At 46.8% G+C, this 17,298-nt stretch overlaps 1 protein-coding gene across 3 annotated transcripts in view; it reads right to left on the bottom strand.

Annotated features, from left to right (window-relative positions):
• Positions 1–6,386: 6,386 nt before the first annotated feature.
• RRP1B (ribosomal RNA processing 1B) overlaps positions 6,387–17,298 on the bottom strand; it is a 38,046-nt gene continuing 27,134 nt past the window's right edge. For all 3 annotated transcript variants that reach the window (XM_039541408.1, XM_039541413.1, XM_039541422.1), the window contains 3 exons: positions 16,246–16,392; positions 14,798–14,864; positions 6,387–9,759 (listed from right to left, as the gene is read on the bottom strand). In XM_039541408.1, coding sequence (XP_039397342.1) covers positions 9,572–9,759; positions 14,798–14,864; positions 16,246–16,392 — 402 coding nt within the window. In that variant the 3' untranslated portion in view covers positions 6,387–9,571. The remainder of the gene's footprint in view (positions 9,760–14,797; positions 14,865–16,245; positions 16,393–17,298) is intronic.

Here is a 17,298-nt window from a genome sequence, read left to right on the forward strand (position 1 = left end):
CGATCACCGCCCAGTGTCTGCTTGGGGCAGAGTCCATGTGGATCGCTCCTGATGCCGGCTAGACTGTTGGGCTGAGTTCTGTCCGGCCGGGACTCACAGCACCAGTCCTCCTCAGAGAGCGGATATTGACAGGACCGTAGCAGATGTCATCGTCGGTCCTCGTCCCAGAAAAGGTATCGCAGTCGGTCATGGCACGGTCGTTGACGCCGTTCCCGCTCAAAATCCCTCTCCAAGTCTCCGCTGAGACATCGCAGCCCTGGGCATCAATTGCCGGCATCTTGCTGTTGTGGGTCCGCCCGTTGAGGCCGTTCACGGACAAGCTATTACTGTCGGTACTGGTCCTCCATGTCGAGATCGCGCTCCCATGACTGTCGCAGATCCTGGCACCGCCGCTCCTCTTGGTCGAAAGACAGCAGCGGATCCTATGCCAGCCAGGTCGCCGCCCTTCAACAAGCCAAACCAGCCACCCCGGACAGCTGGCCCTGTTGGTGCCACAGCAAGTGCAATGGCACCAAGTGTTGTGGCCGGCCCAGTGGTACCAGTGGGCACCATGGCCTCTCACGCAGCCCCCGGTGGGAGCTCGCAAGGTGGCCGGACCTTCAGAGGCTCCATTGGCATCCATCTCCAGACCCCCGATGAAGGAGTCGGTGGGACGCATGTCCTTGGCACCATGCCCAGAGTCCGACCAGGTTGTGGATCCTCTGGTGCCGGCTGACACCCCGCAGGAGGACTTTAGGGCCCATCAAGACCTCTTAAAGAGGGTGGCAGCAAGCCTCCACCTCCAGGCAGAGGAGATGGAAGAGCCTGCGGACTCCCTGTTTAACATGCTGTCCCTATCAGCACCGGGTAGGGTGGCCTTGCCGCTCCATGAAGGGGTGGCTAAGATTTCAAATACCCTGTGGCAAACACCAGCCTCATTGGCCCCTACATCAAAAAAGGCCAAGTGAAACTACTTCACACCCGCCAAGGAGCATGAGTACCTATATACCCACCTGGAGACTGGACTCTTTCAGAAGAAAAATGTATTAATCTTTGAGCTTCCAGTTACAAGTGGCGAATCATCAGGCTCTCCTGGGCTGGCATGAATTCAATCTGTGGGGCTCCCTGCCCAAATTTGAGGACTCCCTCCAGGAGCGTGATAAGGAGTTCAGGGCACTCGTGGAAGAAGGGGCAATGGCAGCTCGAGCTTCCCTATAGGCTGCTTCGGATGCTGCGGACATGGCCACGGAGTCGATGGCCTCAGCGGTGTCCATGAGATGGGCATCATGGCTCTTACTCTCTGGGCTGTCCAGCAAGGCGCAGGTTTCCATGCAGGACCTCCCATTTGATGGGAAAGCTCTGTTCACAGAGGAAACAGATACAAGGCTGCATGGCAAGAAGGACTCCTGCACGACCCTCCAGACACTGGGGCTATATGTCCCGACTCCGGCTAAACCTAAATTTAAGCCGCAGCAGATTTCTACCCCGGCTGCCCTCCCGAAGTATGAGGCCGCCCATAAGAAGCAGCGGGACTATAAGAGATGCCCTCACAGGCAGTCTCGGCCTGCCCCCCACGCCTGGACCCTCCATGGGCAAGCAGACAGGAAAAGGCGATTTTGATGGGACACGCGGGGGCAACCTGCCAGTCCTCGTCAGGGATCCAACCCCAATAAAGCTTCCCTTCTCCAACCGGTTGTGTGCTTTCCTCCCAAAAAGGTTGTGGCTCACTTTGGACCAATGGGTCCTCAACACCATCTCCCGAGGCTACACCCTCCAGTTTACTTCCTCCCCACCCAACCACCCCCCGTCCCCATCTCTCCTGAGGGACCCTCGCACGAAGCTCTGCTCAAGCAGGAGGTGGAGCAGCTCCTGGAACTAGGAGCGATAGAGGCGGTGCCCAAGGAGTTCATGGGGAAGGGATATTACTCCCGTTACTTCCTTATCCCGAAGGCCAAAGGGGAATCTCATGCCCATACTGGACCTACGGGGCCTAAACCAGCACATGGTGAAGCTCAAATTCCGCATGGTCTCCCTGGCCTCCATCATCCCCTCCCTGGATCCCGGGGACTGGTACACCACCCTCGATCTACAGGCCACGTACTTCCACATCCACATATTTGAGGGCCACAGGAGCTTCCTCTGGTTTGTGGTGGGACAGAATCATTACCAATTTAAGGTCCTCCCATTTGGACTGTCCACTGCCCCCAGGGTGTTTACAAAATGCATGTTGATGGTAGCTGCCTACCTCAGATGAAGTGGGGTCCAGATATTTCCATATCTGGACGATTGGCTTGTCAAGGGCACCTCCTGGTCACAGGTGAGGGATCACGTGGTGCTCCTCCTGTCCACCTGCACCGCCTTGGGCCTGCTGGTAAACAATGCCAAGTCCACGTTAGTCCTGGTCCAACACAATGAGTTTATTGGGGCGCTCCTGGATGCAGTGTTAGCCAGGGCCTCTCTCCTGCCAGACAGGTTCGAGACCCTGAAGGGTCTCATCGACTCGGTCATGAGGTTCCCGGTTACAACAACCAGGGTTGGCCTGCGGCTCTTGGGCCATATGTCAGTGTGCACGTTGGGATGAGGCCCCTCCAGCTCTGGCTGGCCTCGAATTTCTCCCAGGCCACGGACAGGATGGACAAGGTCCTCACAGTGGCAGACTCGGTGATCACCTCCCTGAGGTGGTGGTCCACTCCAAGCAACATGCTCTAAGGGGTCCCATTCAGGGACAAGGCCCCTTTGTTGGAGCTGATGTCCAATGCACTGAACCTGGGTTGGGGAGCCCAGATGGGGAGTGTTCAGACCCAAGGCCTGTGGTCGGCTCAAGGCCTGACCCTACATATAAATGTCAAAGAACAGAAGGGCGGTGCGGCTGGCGTGCATGGCCTTCCGCTCGCGCCTGGAGGACAAGGTAGTCAAGATCCTCATGGACAACATGGTCTCCATGTTCTATATCAACAGGAAAGACAGGGCCTGGTCCTCTGCCCTCTGCCACGAAGCCCTCAGGCTGTGGGACTTCTGTATAGCCCACAATATCCACCTGAAGGCCTTCCACTTACCGGGTGCCCGGAACAAGACGGCAGATCACCTAAGCAGGGACTTCTCCTCGCAACCCATTGTGAGGGCACGCTTGACCCAGGTGCAGGCATCCTTGGCTGCCTTCGTGGCCCACGTCCCCATCCAGAACATTTGTAGGGCTGCCACGCGGTCCTCAATTCACACATTCACCTTGCATTATGCAATTGTCTCCCAAACCAGGAATGACACTGGGTTCGGCAGGGCTGTCCTCCCTCCTGGGAACTTGTGAACTACTACCCACCTCCAACAGATATAGCTTGGAATCACCTACTGTGGAATACACATGAGCAATCACTCGAAGAAGAAGAAAAAGCAGTTACCTTTTCTATAACTGGTGTTCTTCAAGATGTGTTGCTCATGTCTATTCCACATCCCACCTGCCTTCCCCTCTGTCGGAGTTGTCTGGCAAGAAGGAACTGAGGGTTGGGGGAGCACACAGCTCCCCTTATACCATGCCAAGCAGGTTCCACTCCAGGGGTTGCGGGGGGTGCTCCTTCACTATGGGTATTGCTGGGAAAAAGCTTCCGGCACCGGTGCATGTGGCGAGCACGCACACCTATTGTGGAATAGACATGAGCAACACATCTCGAAGAACACCAGTTACAGAATGGTAACTGCTTTTTCCAGGTGCCTAAAAAAAAATGACACCTAGGGGAGAAGACTGCAAGGATGTATGCAGCTGTTTAGTACCACTAGAGATCTATATCTGGTCTTTAAAAGGGACATAGTCAACCTCAATTTTTTGAAAACTAATTTTCTGTTTTCCTGATATAAAAACCCTGTAACTAGTATGTCCTGAAATTAAAAAAAAAGTGTTTCAAAGAATCTTTAAGAGGTTTTCCACTCTTCTACTTATAAGTAGAGTCTGTTCTGCACGTTAACTGACTATATGGGGAAACAAGGAAAATTACTATGCACAAAGTGCTGTCAAATGCACAAAGTAAACAAACTTCTTCCCTTGTTACTCCACCACTAACTTCCTTCAGCTTTACTAATCTTAGCTGTTACTTGCAACAACAGTAAGTTAAAAAGTTTTCAACCAGTTATTTTTGGAGTTGATAGCCTTTTAACTTTCATGTGTCAAATGTTTGATGTTAATTCCTACAAACGAGAAAAGGCTCCTCTGAAATATCCCTTCTGGTTACAGAAAGGTCCAGGAATCTTTCCAGTTCTGTTACCTGAATTCCATGAACCCCAAAGTCTTCAGTCAGTGCAGTGGCTATGTAGGCCTGATACCAGTACACTATTGTCAAATAAATATGTTCTAGGGACAGATAACAGGGGCACTGCAATTCTGGGAACAGAACCCTGTTACCATTTGCATCCTCTTCAAAATAGCAGACATCAGAATTATTTTAGCATTATTTTTAAGTAAGGTACATTTTAGTCACAGGTATTTTTAGTAAAAGTCATGGACAGGTCATGGGCAGTAAACAAAAATTCACGGACTGTGACCTGTCCATGACTTTTACTACATACAATGATTAACTTGGGGGGTGGGGAGACAGACTGCCCGGGGGCACCCCGGTGGCCCAGACTGTCTCAGCAGTGGCTGGTGCGACTGGGGCCGAGGCTGCCTGAGCTGCCCCTGAGCCAGGTGCATGGGCCACTGCAGAAGTCACACAAATCTGGGACCTCCGTGACAAACTCGCAGCCTTATTATTAAGTAATGAAATCCAGGACAGCTGTAATAAGATTCCAATCTTAACTGCAAAAATATTAAAAATAGTTACACTGTCACTTGAAAAATATATTTACATTTTAAAGAGGAAAATTACACTGAGCGGTTGGCTTAATAATGGAAGTTTCCATTAAAGACAAATAGTTTGGGGCTTGGACTTGTCCACCAAAGGTGTGTTCCAACTTCCATCCAAGGCAACGGTAAATGGGAATTAACTAAACCCAAAGTTAGGAAAGACCTCTATACCAAGGCCCAGTGGAAATCCAGGGATTCAGCTCCCGTTCGTATATGTATTGTTTTAAGTGTTTTTTCCCTTTAGTCATCTTTATATGACTGTGATGGTCAGATTAGAGCGGGCACCATTTATGTGCATTTTTGAGAAGCTTTCTATGTTTTTCAGAGGGAAGGAGTATGGGTCTTGCAGGTCCAATTTCCAGCACTGCCACACATTACCTGTTTGACCTTGGGCAAGTCAATTAATTCATCTGTGCCTCAGATCCCCATTGGGGATAATACACTTACCTACCATCAGCAGGTATTGTGAAGATAAATGTCACACACAGAAACCTCATTGTTAGGGGCTATAGGAATACCAACCTAGCTAGCTATTTAGGCTACAATCCACTTGAGTGGATTCAGTAGTGGGATTTAAGAAAGGGGTGGGATCGACAACAAAGTCTGATAACCACTGAACAAGTTCACCAGTCAGGGCAAGCTTCTCTGAACGGCAAATTGCCAGAAGCCTGAGCAGGAGGGACCCAACAGCAAAAGGGTAGTTCAAGTTCTAACCCGAGTCATGCCTTCGTCTCTGCTGGTCCTCTACGGCGGAACAAGAAACCAAAACCAACCCACAAGCATAGCAGATTAAATGTAATTTTATATTCTCATTGCTTGCTCATAATTACTATTACCTAAATGGAATCTTCAAACATTGCCAAAATAGACCCCACCCAAGACATTTATTAAATTCTTAAGAAATGTATTTTTTAATCTTTCACATTGCAAGAGATCCATTGCCTGTAACTGATTTTATTTGGAAAGAAATCACACTTTCTGTGTTCTTTAGGATATTCATTTTGCATTACTCCCACAGCCTGTTGCTGTGGGTGGACAGATTACATTTTCATGACTGAAGAATTAGATTTCCAGTATCTCTCAGATACTGAAGATTTAGTTCTTCAGTCAGGAAAATGTGACCTGACAGAGTCTTAGATGCCTGCCTATAGCATAGTGCTTGGAATTCTTAGTACGTATGTGATCGTTGTAATTGAACACATTATGTTTTACTGCTGGAGAATATGCAGAGAACCATCACATTGCCCAACTCTACCCACTTGGGCATCTGAGTGAGGCATAAGGATTATAGCTTTGAGGTATACCTCCTCCCACAGTACTTCCTCAGCTTGGAGTTTCAATTGCCAAGTAGTTATGGTATTTATCTTAACTTTGTTTCTTTTAAGGAGTCTTTATTCTTCTGTTGACATCTACTCAATGGTTCCTATTACAACGGCCAATGTGGACAGCCATATTCAGCCACTAGCTTCTTTACTTCCAGTATGCACGTGATACCTTCTCAGTTCTGGGTATTACAAAAAAAAGGAAACAGACCTCAGGATGCTACCAAAAAAAAAAATCACTCCAAGATACAAAATCCACAGAAATGAATTTTATTGGACTTGACGAAAAGATCCAATGTTTAACCATCCATATTTATATTAACAGTGCAGTTGAAGATGTACACAAAGTAGTGCAGGAAACAATTTCCTGCCTGCAATAACAGTTATGTTCAGGAAACAAGAGAATAAAAGGAACAGGAGTGCACAAAGCTTTAAGCTTTGATAAAAAATAAAAGCTTTTACAGCCAGATATTTTAAATACGATTTTAAACAGGTTTTCCTAGAGGATTCGTTCTGTGCTTTTGAGTTCATCTAAAATTATAAAGAATTACAAACCATCAGAAAAGTTTCACAAATACAAAGTATACAGATTTATAAAAAAATGGAGAGAGAGAGAGATACCCATTACAAAATATTGCCCTTTTAATCTTAACCACATTAATTCCACCTTTCTGTTTATTTCAGCTTTGAATATGGTTGGCAGCTACAGATTTGGAATAAAATTATTAAGTGATATCAATCTGATTAGAACTCACTTATTTTAAAAATCCATCTCTTTGTACTACAATTGTGTTTGCACAGTGGGTATCCCAGATGTTGCATTGATGTCTCCTTTATTTATCTTCAGTGTTTACTGGAATTTCCATTACTGAAATGTTCTGGGTAATTTAATCAATTTAATCTAGCAATTGCATTGACAATTTTTTGGGTTTTCTTAAAAACTTGTCCTTAATGAAATTCCAGGCACCACTGAAGCAAATGAAATACATATTACACATGCATATTTACAGGACATTCACCAATAGAATGGTACAGACAGACACAGAATGCATAAATCCATGAGCCCCAATGAGCAATCATATCACTACAATATTCATTAAACAGCGACTGCCATTTTTACCCACACCATTTAGCATCTGTGGGAGATAGTACATTTGGACAAGCACTCGGTCACAGGATCCAGAACCAGTAAAGAGGGATGAGATAATATAAAGATGCTTGCAGAAAGATGAAAAAAAAATAGACATTTTATTTGAACTTCTGATCCCCTGTGTCTCTATATACACCAGGTTCAACCCCCTGATTGTGTTGCATCTACATCCTTGGAGGAATACTGAATCTCCAACATAATGCACTGAAGTCCATGCACATACAAATGCTATTATGCATATTCCACGAGAGACTTCTTACCCATAGTACAAGATAAACAGCACAACATATTATTGATTAGTCCTTGTTAACTCCTACTCACCACTGTCTTCTAAGGATAAGTCATTGTCTTCGATAATGAGAACGTCTCATATTTATAAATTAATAATGTACCAAACAGCACATATTAATATTGTCAGATGTATGCCCTTTAGTTCTTTATTGAGCAGCCAGATCAATAACAAAAAATACAGCCCACTGAAATTCAGTCCTTCATTTTGACTGAGTAGTAACATTCAAACAGCAGGACTAAATGGTTTTCTAAAGCTCTTATGTCAGTACCACAAGCCGTGGACTGGCATTAATTTAGTGTAACAGCAAGAGCCATTTAACACTGAGCACCATCATTAATTTACAAAGATACAAACATTTTGGAGAACTTGTAAATTAACTGGTTTCTCAGAAGGTACAGTTTCATTCTGGTAGCTTTTGGAACTATTTGGCAGAGTACAGCAGGCACCAAATACTGGTCAAAAGATATGGATCTATCTATCTTTCTAGATAGATTTTACATATTTACTCCGCTGGCTAAAGTAAACATCTGCATTTTGATACGACAAGATAATGACATGGGCTTTCTGTGCCTATGGATTCCTAGAAGCAACAGAGGGAAATTAAATGAATAGCTGTGTCCTGACACTCCACTGTGCTTTAAGACTGAAGTCCAACGCAGAGGTCTGGTGCAAATCCGTTTTTGTATAGCAGGTCTTTCAGAAAAGACCTACTGCACCAGATTATAGAATAGTTTCTACAACAATTTGTCAGAATAAATTAATGGCCTGTTACCAAAGTTTATCTCATTCTTGACTGAAGTTATAAGAAAAAGAAACAAAATTAAAACAAAGTCAAATCATAGGGATAATCATAGAATACCTGAATATTCCATGCAGAATAAAACATACCAGAAATAAATCCTGTAGCAATAATTCTTCTGGTTCTACCTTAAAGAAAAAGCTATGAGCTGCTTGGGTTATAAAGCTTTACCTTGTATTTAAAGGCACCAAGGTTTTCAGAGAGATGTGTATCCTATACAAAGATGCACTACTCTGATCTAGCTTGCTTTAATATGGTATAAACTTCATTCAGTGAATGAAAGTCTGACCTCTGCTCAAATGTAGTGACACCAATTGATAAGAGGAGGAAACAAAGATGGTTTTGAAACTTTTGCAATCTCTCTGGGAAAGAAGACAGAACGGAACATTGAAATACAAGAGACTTCTCAAATACGATAGCATTATTTCAGTAGTAGGTAAAAGGAAGAATGCGGAGGAGCCAACTCTGCCACCACAAGTGATAGTGAAGTACAAGTCACTTGTTTTACAGATATTCATGTGGTTTGCATATAAACAGCTGATTGGCCAATCAGTGTCAGGGGTTTATGGATGAAATGATCATCTGAACAGCTACTTTATTTCTAATCCATGGAAACGTTTTGCTGCCATGAGTAAGGCTACTGAAAGTGAAGTGGTCCATTAAAACAGAGACACTAGGTTTTCACTGTCAGAAGTCGATTAAACAGCTCATTAGCAGAAACAGGCTAAATCAGAATGCCAGTGATCAGAATGACACACAAGGCAAGAGTCAGGAGCAAATCTGTAAATACATTGACAGCTGCCTAGTAGGTTTAAACATCTACATTTTCTCTAACATCCTGACCTGCTGAAGACAGTCAAGCAGCTTGAAGAGCAAGTTTTCTTAATCAGTCTCGAAGTACTGACCCTAAAAGTTCTTTAACTAGCAAGTCTCTTGAGAATGTCATGGGGAGAGATCACACCTTTTGGAAACCTGGGCAGACTCTCATTTTAATCTCTTTTCTCTAACAGGTGGAACAAAGGTACTTCACAAGGTACAGCTGAAAAGGTGGTAAAAGCAGCAGTGGCACAGGTCACAATCAGAACCTTTTCTATACAGTTAAGAGCAATTTAAAAAAATAGAGACGTCCAAAATACCTCCAGAGAAAGGTCTAGTTTCCTGAAATGTCATGTACAAAAGTAGGCCACTCCGACTCGGCTTAAAAGAAGTCCATAGCGGTTGGTCTCTTCTTAGCTGGCGTTACAAATGATTTCTTCATCTGGGGCTCGCCTGTGGGTGTTCCAGGTGACTTCAGCACCCCATGGGGAGGCTTTTGTTCAGGGTTGAAAGCCACCCGGGAGGCTCCTTCTGGGCTCACTAAGATACTTTTGTCTGTCTTTTTAAATTCTGTCAAATAAAAGTTAAAGGACAAAGTTATTAGAGATCCAGACATTGAGAGATTCAGGCAGTTCCACAGTTCCCTGATTGCTCTGGTACTCAAATGAATACCAAGGAAATCTGCCATTAATGCACGAGATCCAGGCTGTTAGCAACAATCAAAAACCTAAGATTTGCAGGAATGGGGTATGGAAGAGGCCAGCATGAATCTCCAGCTCCTGATGGTGCCTTATCGCTCTCTCTTTCGGTTATGCTACCACCTTCAGCTGTAACCCATGGACTGACTGGTGGTACCCAGAGAGAACTGGCTGGCCATGTGGTGTAGCTCTCCTTGTTACCAGATCCTCTATCGCATTAAAAGCCAGCTAAATACTTCCCTCCTATTCCTGCAGTTGCCAGTTATTCCACGATTGTAAGTGGGAGGCAAGGTGCCCACAAAACAATCTCTCTGTAAAGATGCAATTCAGACTGAGAGCCCTTGATCTAGGTTTCTTACTAAACTTTACATCTTCTCTTTGAAAGGAAGGAGGGGAACAAGCACTATTCATACTGTTTAAATCCCATGGTCCTAGCGGTTGATCACCATTGTTGGCAGTAGGGTTTAAGATGGTTTATGAGCACACACACTTACTGTTGTAAAATATACAGAGTCTGCTACTCCAGTGCTGAAATAATAAGATGTGGTCTACATCTTAGAGAGGAACAAAAAGGTAAGAAAATGGATACCTTGTCTTAGTACATTAGAAATCAATTTCAATTTTATACACATCAATATGTCCCCAAGAAAAGTATGAACATGTAAGAGTTCCTGTGTGGGGATACTTATTTGTTAATATCATGGTCAGTAGAGGCAGCCAAAGTAAAACTGGAATTTTTCCGTAATAATGGCGATTCCCCTGCCATGGAGCATGGACCCTCAGCATTTCACAGATGTTTCTGCTGGGAGGCAGAACGAAGCAGTGGGGAATTTGAAGACAGGGAGCTTCACAGAATCACAGAAATGTCAGACTGGACAGAACTTCAATAGGTCAAATAGTCCAATCCTTCCACAGTGCAGGGGATTAAGTATTACCTAGACCAGGCCTGCACAACTCGTAAAGTGGCGAGGGCCATATTACTCCAAAGAAAACAGCTGAGGGCCGAACACCCCTCTCAGCGCCGCCGAAACCTGACCCCCCCGCCCCCCGCAAAAAACACAACACACACACCCCCAGCACCAGGGAGGGGAAAGGGGGGCAGTATGAAAGGACTGGATGTGACTGTCCAACACACAAACACAGGGGCCACAGGGAGCCCGGGGGGAGGGGGGGTGCAGTGTGACCGGGGAGGGGGAAGGTCTCAGGTGCAACACACACACATCCACTCACCCCACCCTACCTCCCCCGGGGATTTCTTTGCTGCCCACAGACAGTTCAAACCCCTCCCCGCCCCAGCCCCAGCCCCATCACTATGGAGGCTGCCCTGGGACCAATCAGTGCAGTAGCCACCCCGCCCCCAAACAAGGGGGGAGTTGGGGGAGGGGGTCTTGGCGCAGTCCTCCCCCCCACCCCCCAGCTGCGGCTCAAGCCCAGGCCAGGCACCCCTCCCCTCGCTTACCGGCTCTGCCTCATGCCCAGCGCTTCCCACCTCAGAAGTGATGCACCCGTTGTACGCCAGGCGGGGTAAGCGGGAGATGGAGACACGTGTGGTTCTGTGCGTTAGGGCGGTTGGAGTGCGGTGTGCACAGGGCTGTGAGGTGGGGCTCCCCACTGGGCAGGGGGCGAACCCAGGGCCCTAGGCGAAACTTCCACCTTGCACCCCCCATACCTCTGCACATCGGTTCATTGAGGGGCAAATCCCAACAAAGGTAATAGGTAATAACTGGAGATATGCCAATCTCCTAGAACTGGAAGGGACCTCAAAAGGTCATCAAGTCCAGCCCCCTGCCTTCACTAGCAGGACCAATTTTTGTCCCAGATCCCTAAGTGGCCCCCTCAAGGATTGAACTTACAACCCTGGGTTTAGCAGGCCAATGCTCAAACTACTGAGCTATCCCTCCCCTCTTAAGCCTTTATAGACCCCATGGGCCAGCCTGCCCAGGGGCTGCTCCCCAGACCAGGTTCCCCCCTCCCCGCCCCCTGAACTCCCTTGGAGGGTGCACAGCCCCCCTGCAAGCCCTCCCCACCCCACCCCACCGGCCCCCACCCCGAGTCCACTCACTGGCTTTGCCGGGATCGGGCCGCTGCAGCAGCTTGGCAGGGAAGAGCTGCCTTCCGAAGGCACCGGAGAGCCAGAGCATCCCGCTTGCGGCCGCGGTGAGCCCCAGCCATGGAGGAGCCGGCGTGGTGCAGGGGGGCAGCAGCCCTGCAAAGGTGGTGGCGCGGCTAGTGGGGAGCAGCCACACCCCCCAGCCCCTCCTGCACAGGCTGCAGCCCGGCGCCCCCCTCGGGGGCTCCTGCAAGCTGCAGCGGATGCATGCGGGCGCTGGCCCCCCATGCGCCCCCCGGCTGCCCCCTCGCCGTGCTCGGGCTCTGCAGCTCTCAGGAGTCTGAGCCACCACTGCCGCTGCCCCTTCCGGAGCAGGCTCAGGGCCCCACGCCCTGGTGGCTCACATGCCCGGGAGCCGCAAAGCCCAAGCGTGTTGAGGGGGGAGCCGGAGGGCCCACAGGGGCTGCCAACCGCATGCATCTGCTGCAGCCTGCAGGAGCCCCCCCCAGGGGTGGGAGGAGGGGCGCACCAGGCCACAGCCTGGGCGGGGGGCGCGGCTGCTCCCCGCTAGCAGTGCCGCCGCCTTTGCAGGACTGCTGCCCCCATGTGCCGCACCGGCTCCTCCATGGCTGGGGCACGCCGTCCCTGCAACCCGACGCTTTGGCTCTCCGGTTGCCTAGGGTGGCAGGATTTGGTGGGGTGGCATTTTGCCACCCTTGGCGGAAATTCAGCGGTGGGGGGGGGGGGTCCTTCCGCTCTGGGTCTTCAGCGGAAATTCGGTGGTGGGTCCTTCACTCGCTCCGGGACCCGCCGCCGAAATGCCCCAAAGATGTGGAGCAGAAGGATCCCCGCCGCCGAATGCTCAGAGGAGGAGCGCTGCTGCCTAGGGCAGCAAAAACCCTGGTGCCGCTCCTCCCGACAGCCCCGTTGCGCTGCTTGCCCGCGGGCTGCACAGTGAGCCCATGGGGGCCGCATGTTGTGCGGGCCTCACCTAGACCATCCCTGACAGGTGTTCGTCATTGGAGGTTTTTGAGAACAGGTTTGACAGAGATTTCACAATCTCCCTAGGTAATCTGTCCCAGTGCTTAACTACCCTTACTGTTCGGAAACTGTTCCTAATGTTTAACCTAAATTTCCCCTGCTGCAATGTCAGCCCGTTACATCTTGTCCTGACCTCAGTGGAACAGGAGAACAATTTATCACCCTTCTCTTTAAAACTGCCTTTTATGAACTTGAACACTGTGTTATATCCCCATCAGTCTTCTCTACTCCAAACTAAACAAACACAATTTTTTCAATCTTTCCTCATAGCTCATGTTTTCTAGAACCTTTAATCATTTTTGTTGCTCTTCTCTGGACTTTCTCCAATTTGTCCACACTTTCCTGAAGCGTGGAGTCCAAAACTGGACACAGTACTCCAGTTGAGGTCTTCTCAGTGCTGAGTAGAGTGGAAGACTTACTTGTCATGTCTTGCTTACAACACTCCTGCTAATATATCCCATAATCATTGATTTTTCTGCAACAATGTTACAGTGACAACTCATATTTAGTTTGTGATCCAATATAACCCCCAGATCCCTTTCTGCAGAACTCTCTCCTAAGCAATTTCCCATTTTGTATTTGTGCAACTGATTACTCCTCCCTAAGTGGAGTACTCCGCATTTGATCCTTATTGAATGTCATCCTTTTTCTCCAGTTTATCAATTTGAATTCTAACCCTGCTCTCCAAAGCACTTGCAACTGCTCCTAGCTTGGTATTGTCTGCAAGCTTTGTAAGTGTGCTCTCTATGCTATTATCCAAATAATTTAATAAGGATATTGAATAGAACTGGACACAGGACAGATCCATGGGGGACCCTACTTGATATGCCCCGTCCAGCTTGACTGTGAACCATTGATAACTAATCTTTAAGAATGGTTTTCCAGCCAGTTGTCCACCCACCTTATAGTAGGTTCGTGTAGGATATACTTCCTTAATTTAGGAGATCATATACAGCATCAAATGCCTTACTAAAGTCAACATATGTCACATCTACTGCTTCCCCATTACTGAAGGGGTAACAAGCCTAGTGAAAGAAGGCTATTAGGTTGGTTTCACAAGATTTGTACTTGACAAATCCATGCTGACTGTTATTGATCACTTTATTATCTTCTAGGTGCTTACAAATGGATTGTTTGATTATTTTCTCCATTATCCTTCCGGGTTACCAAAATTAAGCTGACTGGTCTATAATTCCCTGGATTATCCTTAGACCCCTTTTTATAGACAGGTACTATATTTTCCCTTTTCCAGTGCTCTGGGATCTCTTCCTTCCTCCACAATTAAAGGTAACAGCTTATGGCTCAGATCTCTTCAGCCAGTGCTAAGATGTGTTTCATCAGCCCTTGCAGACCTGAAGACATCTAACTTGTCTAAGTAATTCTTAACTTAGTCTTTCCCTATTTTGTGATGTTCACTATGTTAGTGATCTGATCACTGGTCAACTGTTTGGTGAAAACATGAAAGACTCTTACAAAGCAGTAGACGGAATGACACGGATTTGAAACCACTCTACTATGGCATTACTGAATCCAGTGGATTCCATCCATTTAGGGAATCAATGCAACTTCATGGAGTGAAGACAATTCCTTTGTCTCTGAACCAGGTTATAGATTTCAGTCTGTTTCCTGGAACATGACTTGGGTTCATAAACAATACCAAGATTGTGACAAAAAGACAAACTCCAGAAACAGCATCCGAGAGGTTCCGCATCCACTTCTACATACTGTCTGTGTCGTTCTCACCTCCCTCCCCTTTCATCCTTGCCCCCCTGCACCCCAAAAGACACATGGTGAAGGTATGCAGACACCTTAAACTCACCTGCAGTCATGTTCTTATTCAATCCAAAGGTGACTTTTTTGGAGCTGGAACACTGCAGCTTGTTTAACTACAGAATAAAATGAATATGGCAAATAAAGATTGATTTGAGGCAACATTACGTCTGTTTCCCTGCTGGAACTCTGAGGAGTCCCAGTTTCTTCCCTTGTTGTAGATACCCTCCCCACCTTAAAGGCCTTTGCTTAGCAGCCACCATCGTCATGGACAAGAAGGAAGAGATATTTCTTAAAGTTGACTAGATAGCTCGCCAACAACCGAGAAGACTGTCTTTCCTCCCAGATGTTAAGTACGCTGGCCTCACAGCACTCTTAGCCCACCGAGCTACGAGGGTCTTACAAAGCATAATTTTAATAGTGCTTAGAAAGACTGAGAGAAAGTTTAAGAGGCTTATATGGAAACAAGTTGGCAGTTTCAGAAGACCTCTTCTGTTATAAGCTTCCATGAAAAGAAAGAACTGCAAAACTCAGAGCCCATCTGTAAGAGCAATAATTATTTGTTCCTTTAGTATTCTCAAAATAATGTAAACCCTCAAAACTACACTTTAGACAAGAGGGATTTCTTTTAAACAATGAAAGATGTCACCATCCCAATTTGTCAGCCTTAGGAAATATGCCTGAATCAGCTTACACTACTCAAAGTGGTTTGTTTGGTTATTTTATTTTTTTAAATTATTTTAAAACTGCCTATTTTACAGGTGTCAAGAAGATTAGTGCAGTTTATTGGGGGTGAAGGGGGCAGGGGAGACTAAAGTGGTGGCAGAGTTTGGTTAGATGTAGAAAGAGGCTTCACTTTCCACCTTACCCCCTGAAGTGGAAGAGGAAGACAACCACCAGCAAGAGCAAGCCAGATAGACGACGTTGCAAATGTGGGGATGATCATTCTGATCAACTCAGATGGCAGATAATCCAGACACATACAAGCAACAAGTTACAGAATATTACTTTTGAAGAGTTTAAACTGCTCACATTGACAGCTTTGCTTTTGTGGGGGGTGGAGGGAGGGAGGAAATATATGTATATAGATTAATTCTTGAATGGACAATTAAAAACCCCATGGCAATCACAACTCTATCTGCTGAGGAGCTCCAGGCCAGTTTTCACTGAGGTTAGGGTTCCCAAACTTTTATCAAGTATGAACAGTGCTGAGAATTTGTCAGGAGCCTCAGGGCCACATCTAGTTTGCACAGGATGGAGCAGACAACAGCTGCTCTTCCACAGTCATAGATGCTGCCCATGGAGACTATAGATCCCAGCAAAACTAGACTGAGACACTGGTGTGATCCAGATGGAGAATCACAGGTTGAGACCCACATCTGGGCAAGCTGCCCTCGGTTTTCAGATGTGGGTGGCCATGAGCCAAGTCTCAGAGTTCCATGAGCCATACTTAAGGCAACCCCCCAATTTTGGGGGACCAAATCAGGGTCACTTTACCTGCATGGAGGCTCTGGTTGAAGAGAGGCTGCCTTTGGCTTTCCTGAAGAACACTGGCTTTGGTAAAGTTGTTTTTTCAAATTTCACAAAGTCATTCCCTGTCTTTGCCTTCTTTTTCTTTAACGGCGTGAGAGTGCCACCAACCTCCTATGAGGGGAAAAATAAAACACAAGTTTACTCAGCGTTAGAAAGAGCAGCAGCTAATTGAGAAATAGAGGGTGCTAGCTAGGGTTAGTGCTAGCCATTTGCCAGTGGTGGCCATAGTTAAACAATGGTCACTCGTCATGAATGAATCCTAGTCTGTGGTCACTTGTTAGTCCCTTGGTTAACATTTGCCACCTCACAAGTTTGCATGATTGGAAATCTCTGTTCAAGAAAGGTCAGCGCTGGAATCGCAAGACTGTTGAATGGGAAGAGGAGGTGCATTGATGGAGTTCTGGAAGGTGAAGGTCCCTGTCAGGGTCCAGATAATGGAATCATTTTCAGGAGCACAAGCTTCCCCTACTCCCTTCTATGTCCATCTGGGAGCTCTGAAGCTTTCCCCTTTTCCTCTGCCCCAGTAGGGTCAAGGATTACATGGGATTGCTTTTGGGTCCGTATAACTCTACTCCTTTAGCTGGATGGACAGAGGAGTGGACAGGATGCTACTGAAAAATACAAAGCGTGCTTTCCTCTGTAGGGACTGAATATGCTAACAATACATTTTAGCCTGGGGAACAAGAAAGCTACCAGGAACGAAACCAAAGTCTCTTGCAGAGCACTGGCCACTGAGTGGCTGCCCTCTCCTCATAGACAAACTGAGTAATGTTAGTTGAGATTATTTAAAAAAATTACAAATAAATAAAAGGAGGGGGAGATCAGAGGGGTCCCTTTTCAACACAATCTGAATCTCATGACCGCTGGGACCAGAACTAATAAAATTAAGCTCCGCTTCAAACAATGCAGAAGTCTTAGCTTCCCAATTTTAGCAGGCAAACTGTGAAGCAATTCTGAACATTTCTGGTTTTGCCCTTTCCTGTTCTTTTGTGATGTATAGAGTTAGCTTCTTCCGAT

Source organism: Mauremys reevesii, linkage group 1 (genome assembly GCF_016161935.1).
Source record: "Mauremys reevesii isolate NIE-2019 linkage group 1, ASM1616193v1, whole genome shotgun sequence".
Taxonomy (NCBI): Eukaryota; Metazoa; Chordata; order Testudines; family Geoemydidae; genus Mauremys; species Mauremys reevesii.